Genomic DNA, 24,155 nt, shown 5'->3' with positions numbered 1-24,155 from the left:
CCTAGGCAACACGCACACTATTTTTCCTCTCTCTGTCTTCTTCCATACAGTCTCAAGCAAAAATCTCATATCTCTCGCTGCCTGACTTACATTACCACTCAAGTCATTTGTTCCTATCATCACAATCATCCACCCTTTCACCTCTCTTAATTGCCATAGCCACACTTTCTATTGTTCCTCCTGGCAAACACTCCTCACGCATCCTATCTTGAACACCACGGATCATTGAGTCGCCATACATTATACCTCTTACCATTCCCTTGCTCCTATTGTTTCCATTCTCTCCTCTTCTTTCATTCCCATACCTCTCTCTTCTGCTGTTTCCATTGTCTCCTCTTCTAGCACTCCCATACATCTCTCTCATTCCCTCTCTCCTGTTTCCATTCTCTCCTCTTCTAGCACTCCCATACATCTCACTCATTCCCTCTCTCCTGTTTCCATTCTCTCCTCTTCTAGCACTCCCATACATCTCTCTCATTCCCTCTCTCCTGTTTCCATTCTCTCCTCTTCTAGCACTCCCATACATCTCTCTCATTCCCTCTCTCCTACTGTTTTCATTTTCTCCACTTCTAGCACTTCCATATCTCTCTCATTCTGTCTCTCCTACTACTACTGTTTCCATCCTCTCGTCTGCTAGCATTCCCATACCTCTCTCTCATTCCCTCTCCTACTGTTTCCATTCTCTCCTCTTCTAGCACCCCTTACCTCTCACTCATACTCCCTAAATTCTCTCTCTCTCTCCTACTCTGATTCACCTTACATTTATCTCTTCCATTCTCCTAATCTTATCTTTCATATTTCTGCTCTCATTCACAAGACATTCCACCTCCTCTTTCAACTCATCTATCTCCCTCTGCAGATCATTCACTCTTAATCTAAATTCACTCTCCCAAACAAAACCATCTCCTAAACTTTCACAGTCATTCACACCTTCCACACTATCAACTATTATTTTCTCATTCATATATATTTTTTTTTCATTCTCTCCTATCACACTACTTGTCTTCCCACATTCATTCCCTGTTCCTGGAGCAACAAAGTTGGATATCGATATATCTAATGTACTTATTTCCTCCAACTGCCTGCATTTTGTGCACATACGCTCTCCACTCTCTTTAACAAGCCACATATCTAATTCCTGAGATGCATACATGGCGCAAGTACTGCATGCCACAAAGTCCCTTATGATATTGCTAATAATTGAGTTCATAAATGGCGGAGGACTTGGCGATACGCCCCTTGCGACTGCTGCTGAATAGCGTAATCTTTAATAATTATTCAATTAATAAATAAGAGAAAAAAAAAGTACAAACATCAAAACATTTAAGTACTAAATATAATTAAATAAAATGAAATATAACTAAATACAGTAACTTAGCTTCGTTTTGTCTTCCACCGTTATGCATTTGATTCCGACAGTAACCAAAATATATTATATCGTGACAGCGACTAACTTCCAAAAAACAACCACTGAAGTATACTCGTATTCAGAGAAACAATTTAGCACTCAAAAACGTAGAAAAACGGGGGGGGGGGGGGGGGGGGGGAACGGACTATTCACCGATTAAAAATCACTTTCTTCTGCACAGCTCAAATTCACCGCCACGTGCTACGCCGATGCTAGCGCCATGTTAAGAGTACAGCCTAATAATTTATTGCACATTCATTAAAACCTCAGAATTCATTGAGTTTATATTATGATAGTGCAGTAATCAAAAGTCTTTTGGTCTGTTAACAATCCTTTGTGTAACCACAAAATTCTTTATGATCACACATGGAATGAAACTGCCAAACCAGCCAGTGGAAACACAAATGGATAGTTTCTACATCTAGAAAATCCAGATGTAAAATTGTTTTCCAACCTGCAACATATCAACAATACTGTATTTTTTCTTAGTTGTAATCATTTTTAAGACTAGGTGCTCAGCAGATGCTTCTTGTGGCTTATTCAGGTAAACATGACTCAATGTTTTAGTTGGAAAGATGCCTCACCTCAGTTGAAGCTGAGTCAGCACATCTCTGACAAAGGTGAGAAGAGTTTCAAAACTGTCATTTTTCCTCATGCAAAATAGTTTGGTCAGTGAATACATAATTGAAAAGACATAATCTATTTTATTTTTATTGACTGATTTGCTTTCTAACCGGTACCAAATCTCTTACCAAAATAAAGATGCTTCTTACATTTAAGTTCATCATTTTTTATTCAAACATGCAACAAAATTATTATTATTTTTTTTTTACTAGAACCATTTATAGAACCAATGCTAGTCTGTTCCTAAAAGTCATTACTCTAACAATCGTTACATTGCCTTCACTTCTGATTCTTTGATAAATAAGGTTCAATAGCTAACTTCATCATCTGGAAACCTGCCATTTAATCAAAGATCATCAGTATTGATTATGCCACTTATAATCCATGGAAGATTTTTAGAGAAATTCAAACTGTGGTTCTTGACATATCCTGGACATTGAATTGCATCTTGCGTACATAGAAGTTTTCTTAGCAAACTGTTATCCTTTCTTTAACTGTTCCTTTTTCTTCTACCTTTTGTAGTTAAGTATTAGTTTCCTGTCCTTCTGCACACTGCTATATGTGATGCATGATCCTTTGCCTTGAAATTTCCTAATGAAATATAATTAGGGGTGACTTATGTTTTATTCTTTGGCTTACTGTACATAAGTCTTTCTATCACTCCACATCTTATTTGGAGGCTAGGTGATGACATATGTTCTGTTTTTCATAATTTTACAAATTCTGCAGTACTCACAGTCCAAATTTCATGATAATCTAAAACTTGCTGATCTCTGTGATTCCTCCTTACAATTGGGAAAAATAACCTGGTTATCTTCAGCACAACCAGAACTTAGTTCAAGATGTACTTGACTTAACTGATAAATTAATCTGTGAAACTTGAACTTATCAGTTTGCTTTCAAATTAAGGCATGAGTAATTCGATCACTGCATTCTTGTTATTAAAAAAAAAATGAAAATATCGCCATAATGAAGAGGCATCATATTCTTACAGCATAATAATTAGAGGAAATTACAATAATAATTACAGGAAACTAGAATAACCAGGGTGGATGGTATCAGGGGTGGCCTCTTGTGGGAATAGGTGCTTGGGAGAAGGGGGGGAATACATCAGATAATGTTGACTAAAGTGGAGTCTGGAGGGGATAATGATAGGTATGGAAACAGTGACATTTTTTAATGCTTTATACTAATGCCAGGAGTATCTGAAATAAAGGAGATGAATTGGTGGCACTGACAGCATCAGCCTGGCCAAAGATTATTAGGATCTTTGAGACATGGTTGATGGAGGATGATATAATAACAGGAATTGAAGTAGCAGGGTACTGCATTTTTTGGCAGGATAGGAAAGGAAAATGCAGTGGTGGAGTACTGCTTATGATAAGTGATGACTAATGTCCTCTCAGAATGGAGACTTTGGAGGGCAGTGACACTAATGGTTATGAAAGCATATGGTGTGAGGTAATTGTGGGCAAGGCAGGATATTTAGTGGGGTGTTGCTACAAGTCAAGAAACACAAAGGGTGAGGAGCAAGAGATGTTTAGGCAGTTGAGCTTGGCAAGTGGCAGAATGATTGTTATGGGAGACTTTAACTATGGCAGTGTAAATTGGGAAGAGGAAAATGCATGCTATAATAAGGGAATGGAATTTCTAGAATTCTTGAGGGAAAAATGTCTTAGGAAACATGTAATAGCAGGAACACAAGGTTCAGATTTGGTCATAGCATCAGAAGAGCTGATAACTGAGATAGTATCTCTTCCCCCAGTTGGAGAGAGTGATCATGTGGTTTTTGACTTGGAAGATGAATAGACATGCAGGAGTATCAAAGAGAAGGGAATCTATGTGGAATTATAAGGGGGGGGGGTTGATTATTATAGTCATAGATATCAACTTGAGGCAGTTCCATGGAGGGAGGAATTGGAAAGATGAGATATCATTAGTGCTTGGGAAATTGTGAAGGAATATTTGTTAGCAGCAATAGTAAGCTGTATTGCATGAAGAATATAAGACTCAGGCCAGGAGAGTGACTAGTGTGGTAAGGCAGGTGAAACTGGAATATGAGAAGGGAATTGACCCTAAGATTCAAAGAAAATCCTAGGGAATTTTTTAGGTATGTAGCCAGTAGGAGGAGAAATGATTGTGGAAGAATGAGGAGTGACTGATGCAGAGGACATAGTGGAGTTGTTCAATGAACACTTTATTGAAGTATAATAAATTTAGTTTAATCCTTTATCCAAGTGTGAGCAAACAAAGTTTGCGGCTGAAAGTATCTTCAGGACTGGGGTAAGGTAGTGCAACACCAGGACACTCCTTGCAAAGGTGGACCAAGTTACTAACACTCCTATCTCAGTATGACTTGTTTACTGAGATAGGAGTGTTAGTAACTTGTTCCACCTTTTCAAGGAGTGTCCTGGTGTTGCACTACCTTACCCCAGTCCTGAAGATACTTTCAGGCGCAAACTTTGTTTGCTCACACTTGGATAAAGGATTAAACTAAATTTATTATATTCTAACCAAGTGAAACATAAACTTTCAACATCTTTCTCTAAATCCAGAGTAACTTATTAAAAAGGTGGCACACCATTTGGCAACTCCTATAGGTAGAGATGACCTGCTAATGCTCTGCCTGGTATCTCCACTTGGGCCTGGCTCCCACTGAAGAGACCTCAATAAAGGTCGAAACTAGTCTGGGTAGTGGCCCTTCCCTTAATGCATAACATTAGACATATCTGCAAGGAGATGTGTTTTGCATTATGGGAGATACCGAGATAGGAGTGTTAGTAGCTTGCTCCACCTTTTCAAGGAGTGTCCTGGTGTTGCACTACCTTACCCCAGTCCTGAAGATACTTTCAGGCGCAAATTTTGTTTGCTCACCCTTGGATAAAGGATTAAACTAAATTTATTATATTCTAACCAAGTGAAAAATAAACTTTCAACTTTATTGAAGTATTTCATCCTGGAGAAGTATGAAATACTTCAATAACAAGGTTTTAATACTAGAGAGATAGGGCAGGTTTCAGGTTTAGAAGGGCAAGAAGGGAGTGTGTTTCAAATACTGAGTACTTTGGATTTCAATAAAGCTGTGGGACTGGATGGAATTTTGCCACAAGTTTTGAGAGAATGTGCTAAAGAACTGACAGCTCCGTTCACCTGGCTTTTCAGTGAAAGCGTTGCTATGGGAAAGGTACCCAAGGAGTGGAAGGAAGGTAAAATAGTGTCATTGCATAAGGGCAGTAGCAGGCTGAAGTGTCAAACTATAGGCCAGTTTGTGTGTCATCTGGAAATTAGTGAGGGACCATATACAGCATTGGGCAATGAGGGTAAATATTATCTATGAGTCAACATAGATTTGTTAAGATGTGCTCTTGCTTTAGTAATATGATTGCCTTTTATAATAAAGTGACGAGTGGTTGATGAGGGAAAGGCATATTCTGCCATTTTTTTTGATTTTGCAAAGACATTTCACAGGATGCCACATGATAAGCTGATATTTAAGTTGTAGTACATAGGTTTAGATGTATTGCAACTTGTTTATTCAGCTGGATTCAGGATTGGCTATCTGGGGCAATATCAAGGAGGCAGAAGGTTACAAGTGAAGTCCCACAGGACTCAGTACTGGGACCCATATTGTTTAACCTTTATATCAGCAACATTGTCAGTGGATTGCAGGAGATATTATTATTATTATTATTATTACATGATACCTCCAGGGAGTCCAAAGAGCCATCGAGGGAGGGCACCGATTCCACAACTCTTCGTCTCCGCCACTCAATCCAACTACAACGAACCACTCTACTTTCGTCATCTACACCAATGCCATCTACCGCTAGTATTTTTACAGCAACAATCACAAATATCCATGCCTACGGCGGGATTCAAACCCACAGCCTTTTGGCTGGAGAGTGGATGCACTAACCACTCGGCCAACCAAGCCGGCATATTCAGTTGTTTGCAGATGATGTGAAGCTAGGAAGGGTTATTATTAATAGTGCACATGTGGCAGCCCTATAAGAGGATTTGATTAAACTGGACAGATGGGAAAATGAATTGGAGTTTCGATTTAATGCAGTAAAATGTAAAGTCTTGAAGTTTGGGATTCATCGATGGGAAGCTGCATACTCTGTTGAAAGAGCTGTACTGGAGTATGTAGGAGAGACAAGAGATCTGGGGGTTGATGATTGATAGAAAGCTGAAATTCAGGGAATATATCGCAAAGGTAGTGAAGGTAACCCAAAGGATTGCTACAATACTGAGAAGGATGCTGACTTGCAGAGATAAAAGACCACACTTGGACTATTGTTCTCAAATTTATAAGGGGATAAATTAACTGTGGAAAGGGTTACAGAGGAGGATAACAAAGATGGTTTCAAGACTGTGCAATGTTAGTTATGAGGATCGGCTGAAGGAATGTGGGCTGCAGAGTTTGGTAGATAGAAGGGGAGGTGTTATGATTGAGACTTTTATACTGTTGAGAACTAGTTACAGGATTAACACTGGGGAGTTCTTTCACTTGGTGGAATGGGGGAAAGGAGCAAGGACAAGCAGAGCCATCCATGGAAATTACAAAAGGAAGCTCTGAGCAAGAGAGTGAGGAGTGGTTTCTTTCCATGGAGGGTGGTTGAACCATGCAATGCATTGCCTGATAGAGTGTGAGAGCAAGAACGGTCAAGGTGTGGTATAATAGACTTTGTGTTTCCTAGGAAGGACCTCCCACGATGAGTCCCTACAATCGGAAATAAAGACTTATCTGAATTTACAAAAAAGCAGAACATTCATGCTATAGGATGGACTGCCACAGAGATTCCCCACTCCTCAAGTACTATTCAATCTTATACAAATATCATATCTCCAGCAGCCATTGAGAGTTTATCTATGCTGACAACATAGCAATTGTCACCCAAGATAATATCTTCCAAGACCCCAAGGAAACACTAAGCAAAGATCTCAGTTCACTGTCAAACTACTTCATAACCTGGAGACTCTTAAATAAGTTCCACTTAAATAACCATGAATGCTCACAGAAAACTGAAAATAAACTTCTGCAAAAATTACTTTTATCCATGAAAATAACACTTGCTACCTTGGTGTCATCTTTGATCACAGCCTTACTTACCAACAGCATTTGGAAAACCCTAAGTTAAAGATATCTGCCAAGAACAATATCATAAACATCTCACAGGCACAACTTGGGATTGTAATGGTTTGACCCTTAGAACAGTAGCCCTGGCTTTGGTCTTCTCAGGAGCATAATATTGCTTTCCAGTTTGGAGCTAAAGTTACCACAAGATTCTATTGGATACACAGCTCAACCTAACAATGAGAACCATCTATTTGTACCTTAAAGTCTACTTTTCTCGCATGGTTACCTGTCTTTTCCCATTTCACAATCCCCATACTTCAGAAGACAAGAAGCTACCATTAGAGAAATAAATAAAATCAGAAATAATATCAACCTTCCCACACATCAAGATATCCCACACATGATCCAGAGAAAGAAAAGACACCAGTCTCAGCCCCCCCGGAAAACAACAGGCAAAGGTCAGTACTCTCTCTCTCATGCCAACATTGTAGTTAATACCTCCATGCGAATTAATACTACTGGGATACGACCACTACCCGTGCAAACGTACAGCTCACCAACCACGTTTCCCGAAACAATGGAATAGTAATTTTCGCAATCGAAAATACCCCACTAGAAAAGTACCTAGACGCAGTAGTTCAGCATGTTCTCCCAAAAAATAACTCTCATTTCAAGAGTTGCCAGAACTGTACAAATGTACTTTAACAATGCATCTTGGTCTGAGACATTAATTGAAAAGGGAATAAACATCGGAGCATTCCATGTGAATGTCTCCCCAATCAAGCTAGCTCCCACAAAAGTAATGGTGTCAAATGTCCCACCGGAAATAAGCCATCAATTGCTTCACGGAAAATTTGAAAATTCTTTGAGCTATGCAGAGGAGCTGAACTGAACAATATCAATGCAATTTGTATCCAAGAATCACTGGAAAACTGACATGGACTGGAATAAAACTGCATCGACAGACAAAAAATGGACTTTCATTTATTCTTCAGCAGAAAAACATGGCAATGGTATCATTGGATCTTAGTAAAAAATTATATAATAAAATCTCTGCAATAGAGAAAGTATACCAAATAAAATATTATCCATAACATCGAACTCAAACCTCAAGGCAACCATTACCTCAGTATATGCACCCACAGAAGTCACCAAAGAAGATAACAAATCTAATTGTTATCTTCTTTGGTGATAACAATTGAAGAACTCGTTACTTATTTTTGAAACCTCTCAGTGCATAATTGCCCTATAATAGGTGGAGATTTTAACACACAAATTGGAGCAAACTTAGCAGGATCCACCAGAAATATAGGGCAATATACATATCACCTCATGACAAATCACAATGGACATCTGCTTTCAGAACTTTGCAATGACCACAACTATAACTTTCTCCATGCCAAATTTCCTCACCGTGCAAACAGAAAATGGACAAGAGAGCACCTAAATAGATCGAAATCCCAACTCAATCACATACTTATAAATGATAAATGGGTTAGATCAATATGAACTGTAGAGCCTATAACACTCCTCTTTCTTAACTCAGATCACAGAATCATTAGTGGTCACATCAAGCTTCGGCTAACAACTACCAACTCGAAAACAGCAACAAGACATAAAATGGTACAGTTTAGAAGATCCCTCAACCCAAAATAAATATAAAGAAGCCATTTGAAAAGGACTAAAAAACTCTAGTGCTTACGAGTAATAGCATTCAAAATAATAACTTCAATAATTTAATCAAAGAAGCTGCAATAAAATCACTGGATAAACATATCCCTAAACCAGAAGAAAAATGGGTGTCACAGAATTCCATAAAACTGATTAATTACAGAAACATACTCAAGCAAAGAATGAGACAACTTAACAATGAACAGGTAAAGTAAAACTTTGAGCTAATGAACAACCAAGTATACGAGTCCCTAAAAAGAGACAAAGAATCCCACGTACGAAACATATGTCAAACTTTAGAGGATTATATAGAAACCATAAGACTCTTTCAAATTGTGAAACATCTTAGTAATAAAGAAAGGAAACCCTAAGAATTAAAGTTGAAGATGGTAAAACTATAGAAGATAAAGAATTATCAGAATGGAAAAACTATTTTAATATTTTACTTAACTTAAAAGCATTTCACAAACTTCAGTGCCTAGAATCAAAATAAGTGAAGAAATGCCTATTAACCGCAAAAACTTCACTCTCGACGAACTCAAAACAGACTCAGCAAGCTCAGTACAAGAATATTCCTCTTATCCTCAATTCATAGACTTCACGAAGGCCTTTGATTCCATTAGCAGAATTAACATGTTAAGTATTCTCAACTATTATGGTATTTCCAACAAAATTATTGAAGCAATTGCAGCACCTTATCAAGATTTTTACACCCACATTCTTGTCAATAGGGAATTGACAGAAAACTTTTCCATAACAACAGGAGTTCTACAAGGAGACATATTGCCTTCCTTCCTCCTTAATACCCTAGACTACATTTTGAGGATGGTTGAGGATGTATTCGGCGCAACCCTAACAACCAATGATAAACAACTCTGTCTCAGTGATCTTAGCTGTGCAGACGATATAGTATTAATAGATCATCTTTATCCAAGGCACAATGGCAAGCAGAAAGAATATTTGGATTGAAAGTTAACTCAAATTAAAACCAAAATACTCACAAAATAGAGTGCAAGGTTCCATCATTACAGAACTTTTATAAAAAGTAGAAGACTTCCAATACTTAGGTTCAAATATAAATAATACTGCAAATGACATAATACTAAGAAAATATAAAGCTCTCAATCAACACAGGAATCTAAGAAATATATGGGAATCACCCCCTCATAAACTTTGAAACAAAAATTAGGTTTTACAAAGTTTTCTCAAGCTATCTTCTGATATGGTGGAGAAACATGGAACGTTTCCATCAAAAAAGCAATAAAAACCATTAATAGCTTCAATACAACCTGCTTAAGACTGTTACTTGGTTGCTCCTGGAATGATCATATTCATAATTCCATGATTTTAGAAGAAGCAAACCAAAAACCCTTGATTGAAACCTGACACAGACAATCCAAGTTGACTTGATTGTCTTGGACATCAACTGAGACATCCTCCTTCTCCATACTTTGATATCTTAGTTTTATACATCCCTTCAAATGGACAAAGATGGAGAGGAAGACCAACTAAACAATTCTGGCAGTGTATTAACCACCTTATCAGCACAGATACTCTTTCTCCACACGAAATAACTCAACTGACTCAAAACAGAGAAGCTTGGAAAGTAACATATAATAATTAACTTTTTCTAATTCCTATTTATTTAGTTTGTTTCCCTATTTATAAATTGTAAATAAACCTGATGAAGATATACAAGTAGTAAATAGTGTATAACCATATTAAATACTCTGTATCAGAGAGTTATAGAAATTTTACTGCTGGGTTATCAAGTATATAGTTTGAAGTATGTACGTCTAGATTATGTTATCTGTTAATTTTTTGTGTATTAAGAAACCTACACCAACAACAAGAGTTATCACAGTTATTGATATAAGAAATGTCTATTCTGTAATAGTGGTTTAATTAAGGTGTAGAATGTTTAATTGTGAAGTTAATTCATGCGCAAACTTTGTTTGCTTACACTTGGGTAAAGGATTAAACTAAGAATATAATTTCTTGGAATCTTTAATTTATAGTATAATCAAATGAAAAAACTTTCAACATACTTAGAAGTAAAATAAGTTGAGCTGACTTCATTTGACTGTTTGCACATAGCACTGTTATACATATGTTAGTCTATAATATTCTGATTTATAAAATTATTTTTAAAATGTAATTGTCTACATTAAATATTTAAAAAAAACTCTTACAGATGTTCGGCTACAGGTGAGAGCGGAATATATCAATCCAGAGAATGCACTTAGTGGCACAGTGTTTTCAAATAAGCCTGATCCATTGGAATCCCAGTTAGACCGTTTTGGTCAAGCTAATGCCATTTTACGATCTCGAGACCTTGGCTATGTTGTGTGCAGTATAAAATTTTCTGAAGCTTCTCATTTGGATGCCTTTTGGCGAGATTATTTAGATGGATCTTTAGCTGATGCACTTAAGGGTAATGTAGCTTTTGTAATTTTTTACTCAATATATGTATATTAAGTTCTTTAATCAAATTAATATTAACAACCTTGAAACTTATTATGCAGTATATAAAACTAGAAAGTGTGTACTTAGCAGTTGGAAGTGATGACACAAAGAACATTCATAAACTGTTCAGCTGAAGAAATTAACTAATCTCATATAGAGGTGGTAGGAATTTTCTCTGAGAAACTTGTGTTTCTTTTTATTTATTTTATTTATACAAACATCCATAAAACAAACTCCCTGAAAATATGATTAACTGAAATAATACACTTACTTCATGCCTGGATTTGTGGAATTTTATCTCTATTTATTTATTACAAAATTTTATTTAACATTAGAAAAATATCTGAGGAAACTTTTGAAGTCACGTTAATAGAACACCATGACACTGACTCCATTTGCTTGGGTTTTACATTGCTGTCTTTATAGTCAATTGTTTCAATTCATACAAATGACTGGAGAAGATGTGATGATGATGACATCATCGTGATAGTACTGATCTATAAATTGAACAGTAGAGTCCCAAGAACACTATCCCTCCACTGTGCCCTGTCATTTGAATCATTTAACTTGCATTCACTATACTGTTTATTAGTAACCATCTTATCCATGTCACTAGCTTTACACCCATCCTAAATTTTCTCCAGTTTATTAACTAGGTAATAGGGATGCATGCAGTGTCTTGTTAAATCCTTTTGCCAACAGTACCTCAACTTTACTGTTACACTGTTGTAGAAAGTGAGTAAATTACTAATTTAGGACCTCTTTCCTTTCACAAATGTGTTCCCCCAATTTATTTCTGAATTCTGCTTTTAACCAATATTTCGCTTACTTTTAACACTGGTCCTGAAATACTAATCAGTCTCTAATTTACTACCTTTGTCTTGAAACCTTCTTTAGGAAGCTTCAAGACAAAAGTAGCAAACTATTTTGCCTTCATTCCACTCTGCATGTCAGTGCTAAGAATTTAAATTACTAATTTAAAGTCTTATTTGTTCACTTTCTCATAACATACAGCTGATGTTGGTGTAATTACATTAAGACTTGTTATAGACTTCATAGGCCCACAGGTAACCATTACATTTTTTTATCATCATCAGTTTCCTGATATGTACCCCAAGGGGTGTCCAGGTTACTATGACTGCACTACATGATTAACTGATTAACTTTACATTATTATTAATCTTCTATCAACAATTTTCCTCCAAATCAGTTTGTTACTTGTGAGCACTCCAATATTGTCATCTAACATTTTGTGAGTCTCTTTTCTACCATCAAACACCTGTATTGCTAACCTTTCCTCACCCATTCTATTTAAGTGGCCATACCATTTAGATCAGCTCTGCTGACACATTCTTGAATGCCAATTATGTCATGTTCCTTTCTAATATCTTCATTTTTAATATGATTCTGCTATTGATGCCAGCAGTTCACTCCCCTAATTTTTCCCAGAACCTTCCTAAAAGAAATATCCGTGGTCTTTGATCAATGCTTTATTTTTAACCCAGCTCTCAGATCCATAACTTAAAACTGGCTTGAACACTGTCTTGTATACTGCTAGTTTGATTTTGGTACCTATTTTCATACTTTGGTCTTTTTATTTCTGATTTTAATGCCAAATTTGTTACTGCAGTTATTCAATTTAGAGTTATTCAATAAAGCAAAGAGCTAAGTTTAGCATCTCCAATTCTAATATCAGGCCTATGCCACTTCTACGGAAGAGCCTCCATAGTTCAGTCAGTATAGACAAAGTCCTTTGGTCGGAAAGACCTGGGTTCGATTCCCGTCTGTGACTTGAGGAACCTTTATCCGGTCTCTTTCAACTAAAGGTGAGTTAGCCGGTCTCATACGAAGGTAGGGGATTTTTTCACCCGGAAACTTAGGTTTTTCATTCCCCAGAACAGGCAAACCGGTCCCGTGAACACACATGGATTACAGTCATAAATATGTCCCAGCCATATGCTGATGCCAAGCTCTGATAAAATTCGGGAATGGGGAAAGCAGTGGTGAACTATCCTATAAAAATCTCACCAGGAATACTTTGTGGGCAATGCCTACAAAGTCACCTACGGTCAGAAACGACTGAAAGGGAACATCTGGATCTGGCTCCCATCAATGGGAGCCAGTCCCAGAGGGGATACCAAGGTTGAAGTAATGCAGAAGTCATATTTTTTCTATATTTTCCTATTATTTTTATTTATCTCTGCATGTTACTGTGTTCTTCAATAATCAAGTAATCCTGTGAGCTATCTTGGACACCTTAGCAATATGCCGTCTGAACTTCAACTGTCTATTCACTAACATTCCCAAGTCCCTAGCCTCATCGATCTCTTGCAGTACTGTTCCATCAATGTGGTACACAGCTTGTAATCTTCATCATCATCAAATTCCTGCCATGTACCCTCAAGGAGTGCAGAGGATATGATAGTACTACATGAAAAATTTACATCATTACTAACTTCCTATCTACGATTTTCCTCCAAATCAGTCTGTAAATAAATAAATTCCGTGTGATGATACAGCATTCCCGTTTTATCCGAGAGTTCACGGTACCATCTAGTTCCCCCAAATTTTATCCGGGCTCTGGAACCGGCATAGGCTGACAAATAAGACTATGGCTGGGTCAGTATTCCTGACTATAATCCTTGTATGTCCTCGGGCCAGTTTGCCTGCTTGTGGGATGAAAAACACCAGATAAACTGGTGGAAAAAACCCTGCTGTCCACGCCCAAGACCGACTAACTTGGCTATGACTGAGGAAGATCCTTGAGCTCCTCACGTCGTTGACAGGATTCGAATCTAGGACACTCCTTCCCCAGGCATATGGTTGCAAAGCGCAAAGCCAATAGGCTAACCGCACGGACTAATCAGTCTGTTACTTGTCAAGACTCCAACATTATCAAATCTTATATTTCTATTGTCTAAGGTACTTTGTACCGTATCAATCCACCTATATCTTGGTCTTCCTCTGGGTCTTTTTCCTGCCGACCTGGCAGAGACCACTTGTTTTGCTAATCTTTCCTCTCCCGTTCTGCTTAAGTGACCATATCACCTGAGATTAGCTTTGCTAATGCATTCCTGGATGCTGACAATATCAAGTTCTTTCCTAATATCTTCGTTTTTAATATGATATTGCCATTGATGCCCATCTGTTCATGCCCTAATCTTTCTCAGGACTCTCTACCTGCAGTCTCTAGCCTTTGATCAAGTATTTTACTCCTAATCCAGCTCTCAGGTCCATAAGTTAAAATTGGTTTAAACACTGTCTTGTATACAGCTAATTTAGTGTTTTGGCTAATTTCTCTCTTTTTCCATATAAATTTATTCAGTTGACTTCCTACCATACCAGCTTTGTTGATTCTGTTGTCTATTTCCATATTTAACTTACCATCTTCACTAAAAATCGTGCCTAAGCAGCTGAAATGTTTTACTTGTTCTATAAGTTTACCATTCACAGTGCAGTTGCCTATTTTCATTGTCTTTGTCTTTTTAATGCTGACCTTCATACCATATCTATTATCAATTAAACAGTTATCAATTTAATCAGGGAATCTTGCAGACTTGTAGTGGATTTATTTAGAAGTATAACATCATCTGCATAAAGCAAAGAACTGAGATTAACACCTCCAATTTTGATATCAGGTTTAATACCACTTTCCTTCATAATGTGATCCATATAGATAATGAATAACAGAGGAGATAATGTACATCCTTGTCTCACACCAGATTTAACATTAAACCATCTTCCTGTACTTCCTTCAATTCTAACTGCTGACTTACAACTCAAATAGAGACTAAATATTGCTTGATATAATGCCCCATTGACACCATATAATTGTAGCGCATTGAATAGCTTCTCTCTTGGCATCTTGTCATATGCCAAGAGAGAAGCTATTCAATTCAAATCGACAAAACTTAAATACAAATCTTTGTTATATTCCCATGATTCCTCCACTATTTGTCATAAAGTGAAAATCTGATCCCGACAGCCTCTATTTGACCTGAATCCAGCTTGTTCTTCACCAAGCTTTTCTTCCACAATTCTTCTCAACCATTTCTCAAGTATACTTTGCATAAATCTTACAAGGAACACTCACTAGGGAAATACCTCTGTAATTCTCACATTTAGTTTTATTTTCCTTTTTATATATGGGTACTATGTGAGCTCTACTCCAGTCATCGGGAATTCATCCCTCTGTCCAGGCTTTCTGAACTATGCAGTGCAGCCACTGTAAGACTTTTATACCACAGTACTTCATTTCTGGTCGAATATCATCTACTCCTGCTGCCTTTCCACATTTCAAGCCTTTGATGGCTTTTTCTACTTCAAGTATGAATATGTATTCCTGACTGTATGCCTGTTGAGCGGTTTTTAACACTGTGCTATCACTGCTTGTTTCATTTAGCAATTTTTCGAAGTAATTACTCCATACTTCAAGGATATCTTTTTCTCCCATTTTCATGTCACCTTTATCATCTCTAACTCCTTTTACAGCACTCTTTCCTCCATTTCTAAGCTTCTTCAACAACCTCCAGAATATTTTGCCACCTTCTTGATATTTATTTTCTATGTTCTTGCCGAAGTCCTCCCATGACTTATTTTTTTAGCTAGTTTTACACAGTGTTTAGCTTTCTTACATTTGTCTCTGTATTCTCTAAGAGCACAAGCTGACTTATTTGCGAGGAACTTTTGATATGCTTTCTTCTTTTCCTTCACTGCCTCTTTAACTTCCTGTGTCCACCATGGAGTTCGGATTTTTTTTTATACAGACACTTCACCACTTGCCTCTCTAGCTGAATCAATCGGGGTTTTCTTCAATTCTTGCCACTGAATCTCCAAGGTTTGGTTCCTGTTCTCAAAGTCTTTCAGTTTTTCTTCAATAATCTTTGTGTATTTATGTGTAGTCTATAGTTCACATCTGAGAGCTGCCCAACTTTTATTTGCTTTAAAACTTTCTTACATGTTCTTCTTTTCAATGTGAACAATTTTATACTGCTTAAGACTAAATAGTGATCACTTCCAATTTCAAATCCTCTGTACACTCTGGTGTCCTGCAGCAGGGAGAAAACATCACTATCAACAATAACATAGTCAATGAGACTTTTCTTATTTCTTGCCTCTTCTCTCCATGTGAATTTGTGCTTGAATTTGAATATGTTGGAACATGGTGTTAGTAATAACCAGTACATGTCCTGAGCAGAAATCCAACAGACATTTGCCATTATTATTAGCTTTGCTCTTTTCTCCAAATTTTCCCAAAATATTTTTGTATGTCTGACAATCATTTCCTACTCTGCCATTTAGATCCCCAACAAGGACCAACTTTTCCTTTTTCATTGTGTCAGTTGCTTTCTCTAAAGCCTCAAAAAATTCCTCCACTTCTACCTTAGTAGAACCTTTTGTGGGACCATAGGCACAAATAAGTCTCATTGTCCAATTCCCCATTCTGATATTTGCCCACATCCCTCTACTTGAGACTGCCTGCCATTCAAGATTAGCCTCGTATTTTGTGTTAAATGCTATGGCTACTCCTTCTTTTCCTTGATTGTCGTTGCCTGAATATAACATTTTGTATTTATTGCTCAGCAAGATCTTACCAGTTTTTGTCTTTTTTGTTTCAGTTACCTTTATTATGTCAATCTGGTACTCATCTAATTCCTCAGCTAGCTCCATTTCTTTTCCATTCAGGCTTCTTATGTTGATAATATTGATCTTTAACTCTGGTGATGTTGAGTTGGGGTATGTTTTCAGATTTATTCCAGTAGCTGACTTTTCGCTGTTTGCCCTGGTTCCCTGGCGAAAATAACGGGGGCCTTGTTTAACCAGGTGACGCCCCAGCTGGCATGAAATTTTGTTATGTTGTACCATCATTTTGTATTTTGATTTAAGCCAATAAGAATACAATTTGGTCGGTTAAATCCCAAATTGCCAATCCATCCTCGTTCATTCAGTATCCAGTAGATACCCAACAGGGTGCACTATGAGAAGGTGAGGATTGGACATTATGTCAGAAGTCCTGGTCGGTTCTCCACATTCCTTTGAAGGCTATGTGGAGGTCTCCTCTCAGTTATACAGCTTTGACCCTTAAGCATCCCTTGTAATCTTTTAATCCTAAAATGCTTAACTTTGCACTTTTCCATATTGAACTGACATACATTATCTCTTTCCCATATTGCAAGCTTATTTAAATCATCCTACAAGCTCTCTACATCAGCTTGATTAATTATTGAACTACCCAACTTTACATCATCAGCAAACAACTTAAATATCTTCCTTCAAGTCATTTCCTATATAATTTATATAAAAATAAACAATAATGGTCCAAGCACAGAGCCTTGAGGCACACCACTGGTCACCTGCTTCATCCTGGACTCTGCTCCTCCATGCCCTACTTTTTGGTATCTGTCCATGAGGCATTATCTTATCTACATCACCACTTAATATCCTTCCCCATTTGTTCTAATTTGTATAACAATGTTCCATGGGGTATCCTGTTAAAAGCCTTAGCAAAATTCAGCAGTATCACTGTGTAGCCATTCCCCTTGTCCAGTTCAGGTGTCACTGTTTTAAAAAAAGTTAATAAATTACTAATATATAAATGACTATGATCTGATACCTGTCTGACAACTGCCCATTTATTTATCTCACCAATCCAGTATCCATTTCCATTTGCTTTAGCTTACTTAACACATTCGAGTGCAGTATTTGGTCAAATGCTTTTGCAAAGTCAGACAATATCACAGTATAGACATTACCTTTATCCAACTCTGGTGTTACTTTATTATAGAAACAAAGTAAATTGCCAAAGCAAGACCTTTCCTTAACAAAGTCATGCTGACTTCTAAAAAAAGTATCAAATTATTATCTGCCCAATCTTGATTTCCAGCTTTCATTAACTTTTTCCAAAACATATGCATAATAATGTATGAGTCGTAATAAATGTGACAATTTTGTGACCTCTTTCTGTATCTAAATGAAACTAATTTTTTTTAATCTACACAACCATCTGGTACACAAAAGTTTCTCTTCTGACATAAAGACATGATTATTATATGTATATTGGAGTTTACGAGTATTAAACAATGATAACATCACTTCCATGCTATCATTCCTTTGCATGTAATATAGGAGACAAAGTTAAAGTTAATCTGATTCAGTGGATTCAGCAAATAGACTGGGCTATGAGTTTCGGGGTGCTGTCAGTGATTTGCTGAAAATGAAAAGATCATGCTATAGAGTGACACTTCTGCTTAATTAATGCATGTCTGGATTTTTTATTACTTTCCCATCACTGTAAGATATTGCAGTACTGATGGATGAGGAACCTTTTATAGTAAATTATTATCATCTATGAAAGCATTTATGTAATTGTCAATGAACATTATTTAATTGGACAGAAGAAATTAAATGACCTTCATAATCATCATCTGGTGTTTACCTTCAGGGTGATGTCTGTAGGACATTGTGATATGAAAATGTCACATCATTGCTGACTTCCTATTGACAGTTTACCTCCAAATTAATGTGTTACTTGTCAAGACTCCAATATTATCAGACCTTATATTTCTGTCTTCTAAGGCTCCTCTTACTGTATTAATTCACTTAAATCTTGGTCTTCCTCTGTATCTTTTTCCTGACATCCTGACAAAAAACACTTCGTGTTTTGTTAACCTTTCCTCTTCTGTTCTGTTTAAGTGACCATACCACCTGAGGTTAGCTCCACTCCCACATTCCTGAATGCTAACAGTGTCAAGTTCTTTCTTGATATCATTATTAATACGATATTGCCATCGATGTATCTCACTCCCTTAATCTTTCTTGGAACTTATATGTGGTCTCCAGTCTTTGATCAAGTGTTTTATTTCTAATTCAGCTCTCAGGTCCATAAGTTAAATGGATTTGAACACAAATTCCTCTCTTATTCCATATAACTTTATTCAGTTGACTTCTGCAATACCAACTTTGCTAATTCTGTTGTCAGCTAAAACTGTGCTTAAATAGCTGTGCTCTTTGTTTTACAGGCTCTCCGTTCAGGATGCAGTTGATGTTTTCAGTGTTTGTGACTATTTTCATTGTCTGTATTTTTATTGCTGATTTTCATACCAATTTATTACTCCAATTATTCAATTTAGTCTGGGAATCCTACAGACTTAATACTGAGCTTATTTAGGCATATAAATAAGATAAGATTAGCATCCCCAATTTTGAATATCAGGTTTATTGCCACTTTCCTTCATAACGTGATCCACATAGATGATGATTAGCAGCAGAGATAATATGTACCCTTGTCTCACACCAGATATTATTGTTATTATTATTATTATTCAGGCCTCCATCTAGTCAAAAGACTCATCACGGGAGATCCTGACTAGGAAACAGAAAGTCTATCGACTCATCACAGGAGGTCCCTTCTAGAAAATACAGTCTATCATACCACTCCTTGAATTCTCACTCTCACCACTCTATCAGGCAATGCATTCCATGGTTCAATCACCCTCGATGCAAAGAAACCATTCCTCACCTTCTTGTTCACAGCTTCCTTTCGTAACTTCCATCCCTGGAAGTTATGAAACTGTTTAACCAAGCGAAATAACTCCCCAGTGTCAACCCTGCAACCACCTCTCAACAGTTTAAAAGTCTCAATCATATCACCTCTCCTTCTTCTATCTACCAAACTGCAGTCCACATTCCCTCAGCTAATCCTCATAACTAACATTGTACAGTCATGAAATCACCTTTGTTAAACCACCTCTGTATCCTTTCCACAGTTAATTTATCCCCTTCAAATCCTGGGGACCAAATTTTAGAATAAAAGTCTAAGTGTGGTCTGATCAGGGTCTTATACAACTTAATGATAACTCCTTTATCTCTGCAGGGTCAGAGTCCTCAGTATTGCAGCAATCCTCTGTGTTACCTTCACCACCTTTGCAATATGTCCCCTGAATTTCAGGTTTCTGTCAATAATAAACCCCAGATCTCTTGTTGCCATTTCTTCCTCCAGTACAACTCCTCCAATAGAGTATGCAGCATCCCATCGATGTGTCCCAAACCTCAAGACCTTACATTTTGCTGCATTAAACCGAGACCCCCATTCATTTGCCCATCTATCTAGCTTATTTAAATCCTCTTGCAGGGCTACCATATCTTCACTATTACTAATAATCCTTCCCAGCTTTGCATCATCCGCAAACAACTGAATATCCCCCTGCAATCCACTGGCTCTCTCATTGATATAAAGGTTAAACAATATAGGTCCTAGTACTGAGTCCTGTGGGACCCCACTTGCAACCCTCTGCCACCTGGAACTGCTCCACCATACACAACTCTCTGATACCTATCAGACAGCCAATCCTGAATCTAGGTGATGTACCTGACATCCAGACCTATGTGCTGCAACTTAAATATCAGCTTATCATGTGACACTCTGTCAAATGCCTTCACTAAATCCAAGAAAATGGCAGTATATGCCTTTCCATCATCAACTGCTCTTGTAACATTTTTATAAAAGGCTAGCATATTATTAAAACAAGAGCCCCCCCCCTTAACAAATCAATGTTGACTCTCACAGATAACATTACCCTCATCTGCCCAATGCTGTATACGGTCCCTCACTAATTTCTTTAAGATCTTAAAGAAATTAGTGAAGGTTCCAGGTGGCAGAGGGTTCCCACAGGACTCAGTACTAGGACCTATATTGTTTAACCTTTATATCAATGACAGAGCCAGTGGATTGCAGGGGGATATTCAGTTGTTTGCGGATGATGTGAACAAACTGGCCTATAACTAGACACCTCCAGTCTGCTACCGCCCTTATGCAATGGCACTGTCCTACCTTCCTTCCATTCCTTGGGCACCTTTCCCATAGCCAGACTTTCATTGAAAAGCCAGGTCAATGGAGCTCTCAGTTCTTTAGCACATTCTCTCAAAACTCGTGGTAAAATACCATCCAGTCCCACAGCTTTACTGACATCCAGAGTACTCAGTATTTGGAATACACTCTCTTCCTGCACCTCTAAACCTCGAACTACCCTATCCGTCTAGTATTAAAATTTACTCCTCCAGGATGAAATACTCCAATAAAGTGTTCATTGAACAATTCCACTATGTCCTCTGCATCAGTCACTCTATTCCAATTTCTATCCCACAATGTCATTCTTCTGCAATCACTTCTCCTCCTACTAGTCACATAGCTAAAAAATTCCCTAGGATTTTCTTTAGATCTTAGGACCAATTTCTTCCCATATTCAAGTTTTGCCTTCCTTACCATACTAGTCACTCTCCTGGCCTGTGTCTTATATTTTTCATGCATCTGCTCTTCGCCTATCTCCTTATATCTCTTCCATAGCCTCTTTTTCCTATGCAGTTCCTATTTAATATTGTTTGTCATCTACTTTACACCACATTGTGTCCTCTTCTTCACTTGTAGAATACAGCTTACTTTTGCTACTAACAAATATTTCTTCACAATTTCCCAAGCATTAATGATATCCTAGCATTCCAATTCCTCCCTCCAGGAAACTTCCCCAAGTTGATATCTAAGACTATTATAATCACCTGCCTTATAATTCCACATACATTCCCATCTCTTTGATACTCCTGCATGTCTATTCATCTTCCAAGTCAAAACCACATGGTCACTCTCTCCAACTTGGGGGGGGGGATATTATATGATATTATGATATGATATTAACCTATCTTCCTCTGTCTCCTTCAGTTCTAATTACTGACTTACAATATAGACTATGCAATGCTTAATATAATATCCCATTTACATCATATACTGGTTTCCATAAATTTATAAATAAAGAGAAAAATCCTGATAACTTGGGAAGAAAAGGGGAAAAAACATAATGAATGTCAGGTATATTATGTAAAAAGTGCTTAATATAATCTTGAGTGGCTTCAGTATACATGAATGGCACTGTCAGTTATGTGCAAATGAGCCACATCATGAAAGTAGGTGTTTTGAAGTTGTTTTTCATTTTGTGTCTGGAGTAAGAAGACATTTTGTGATAACAGAATTATATGATATGACAGTAAGACATCATTTAACCAATTAATCCAGGTGGCAAGCCTTTGGACTAGAGGCTGGCCAATGTCCTGTAGAGGTAGTTAGATGGCTGCATGTGAGTCGTTCCATGGTTCACAGACTTTGGAACCAATTCCAACAGTCACAAGCAGTATCTTGATATACACAGAAGGAAGGCTATGTATTACAACTGCTGTGGATGGCCAATATCTCTATCTTCTCATGAAAATAAGAATCAGTTATCTTGAATCAGTTACAATCTGACTTTGCATCAGCTACAGAAACATTGGTATTTGCTTTCACTTTATAAAAGGCTTAGAAAAGGTGGTTGGTATGCTAGACGACCAGCAGACTGCATGCCCCTAAACCCACAAGTGAGAATGTTTGATATGTGCCAGATTCCATGTCAACTGGACCCAAGACCAGTGGGTGTCTGTATTGTTCACAGACGAGACCCAATTTGTTCTACAAAGCGATACCAGATGGTGCTGGTGTGGAGACATTATCCACATTATCATCACTCTAATATTTGTGAAAGGGACACTTATGGTGAAGGTAGTGTGATGGTTTGGGGAGGCATCTTGTTGAGTGGACACACCAACCTGTTTGTGCTTCCTAGTGGAACCATGACTGCTGCAACTTATAGAGATGAGGTTCTGGACCCCAATGTTCATCCTTATGCAGGTGCGATAGAGACACCCCGCAAGATAATACTCTTCCTCATCGAGTAACGCTTATGCTCTAGGTAGACATGTTGCTGTTCTCAACTCCACTGCCCCTCCCATCCCAAACAAAAAAAACTCTAGGAATTTAGGAAAACTTAGAAATTGTTATTACTAAATGAGCTCCTGTAGATCATTATAAACAGAAAGAGCTTTGTGAGCACTGTATTGCTGTGAGGAGTGACAACATTCCTTATTGAGGCACTTTGATAATCTAATTTTGAACTCTTGTTTTTGGCAATTAGCTTTATGTTAACAGTGTATTAACATTAACCAAGTATTAAGAGGAGTTCCTATTAAGAGAAGTCTTCTTAATACTTTGTTTCATTTAAACCGCTCAGCAAGCTCACGTGAAGTCAGTTATCTGATATCTCTCTTCCACATCTGATAATGTTTTTAAATAAAATGAAACAGCCAACACCTGTCATGTTGCTGGCTTGCTGTGTACATAATAACAGGTATTATGTTCCTTTTTATTCTTTATTTTCAACTCCTTAAAATTCTTAATGTTAAGTTCATCACATTGTTTATTGGTTTATTCATGTTTTGGCTATCAGATAAGTATATCTATACTCAGACTATTGGCTCTTTATCTTCAGTACCTCATAATAACATCAGCTCAGTTTAACCAAATCCTGGTTCAAAGTGTTATATCATCTTTACCTTTTAAAAAAGTGCTCACAGGTGTGTCAAAGTTAATAAACCCTATTTAATATAATCCCAGTTATTTAGTATTTCTGAAACATAGCTGAATAATCTTTAAAGGAGGACTCCAGCACCAAAAATAGCATGCTGTTACAATTTTTGTGGGTGTTCCTTTCACATCTCATATCATAACACTTTTCACTGAATTCCATAAATATTCATATTTTGAATTATTGTGATTTTTCTCTTTGTTCCTTAATTTATGGAAACCAGTATAACTGCAGTATTTTGAACAGCTTTTCACTTGGTATCATGTCATATGCTTCTTTAAGGTTACAAAACTTAGATACAGCTTGTTATATTTCTATGATTTCCCACCATTTATCTTAAACTGAAAATCTGTTGCTGACAACCTCTATTTTCCACTGAAACCAGCATATCTTCTCCATGCATCCTTTCCACAATTTTTCTTGACCTTTCCTCAAATATACTTGTCGAAATCTTTCTCATTAG

At 37.2% G+C, this 24,155-nt stretch overlaps 1 protein-coding gene across 2 annotated transcripts in view; it reads left to right on the top strand.

Annotated features, from left to right (window-relative positions):
• LOC150097898 (death effector domain-containing protein-like) overlaps positions 1-24,155 on the top strand; it is a 126,359-nt gene that overhangs the window by 88,810 nt on the left and 13,394 nt on the right. For both annotated transcript variants that reach the window (XM_090406707.1, XM_090406708.1), the window contains one exon: positions 10,978-11,217. In XM_090406707.1, the coding sequence (XP_090262833.1) occupies positions 10,978-11,217 (240 nt within the window). The remainder of the gene's footprint in view (positions 1-10,977; positions 11,218-24,155) is intronic.

This window comes from Typopeltis vanoorti, chromosome 16 (genome assembly GCF_054136105.1).
Source record: "Typopeltis vanoorti isolate ZY-2024b chromosome 16, IOZ_Tvanoo_1.0, whole genome shotgun sequence".
Classification (NCBI taxonomy): Eukaryota; Metazoa; Arthropoda; class Arachnida; order Uropygi; family Thelyphonidae; genus Typopeltis; species Typopeltis vanoorti.
This window is presented reverse-complemented; position numbering and strand designations above follow the sequence as displayed.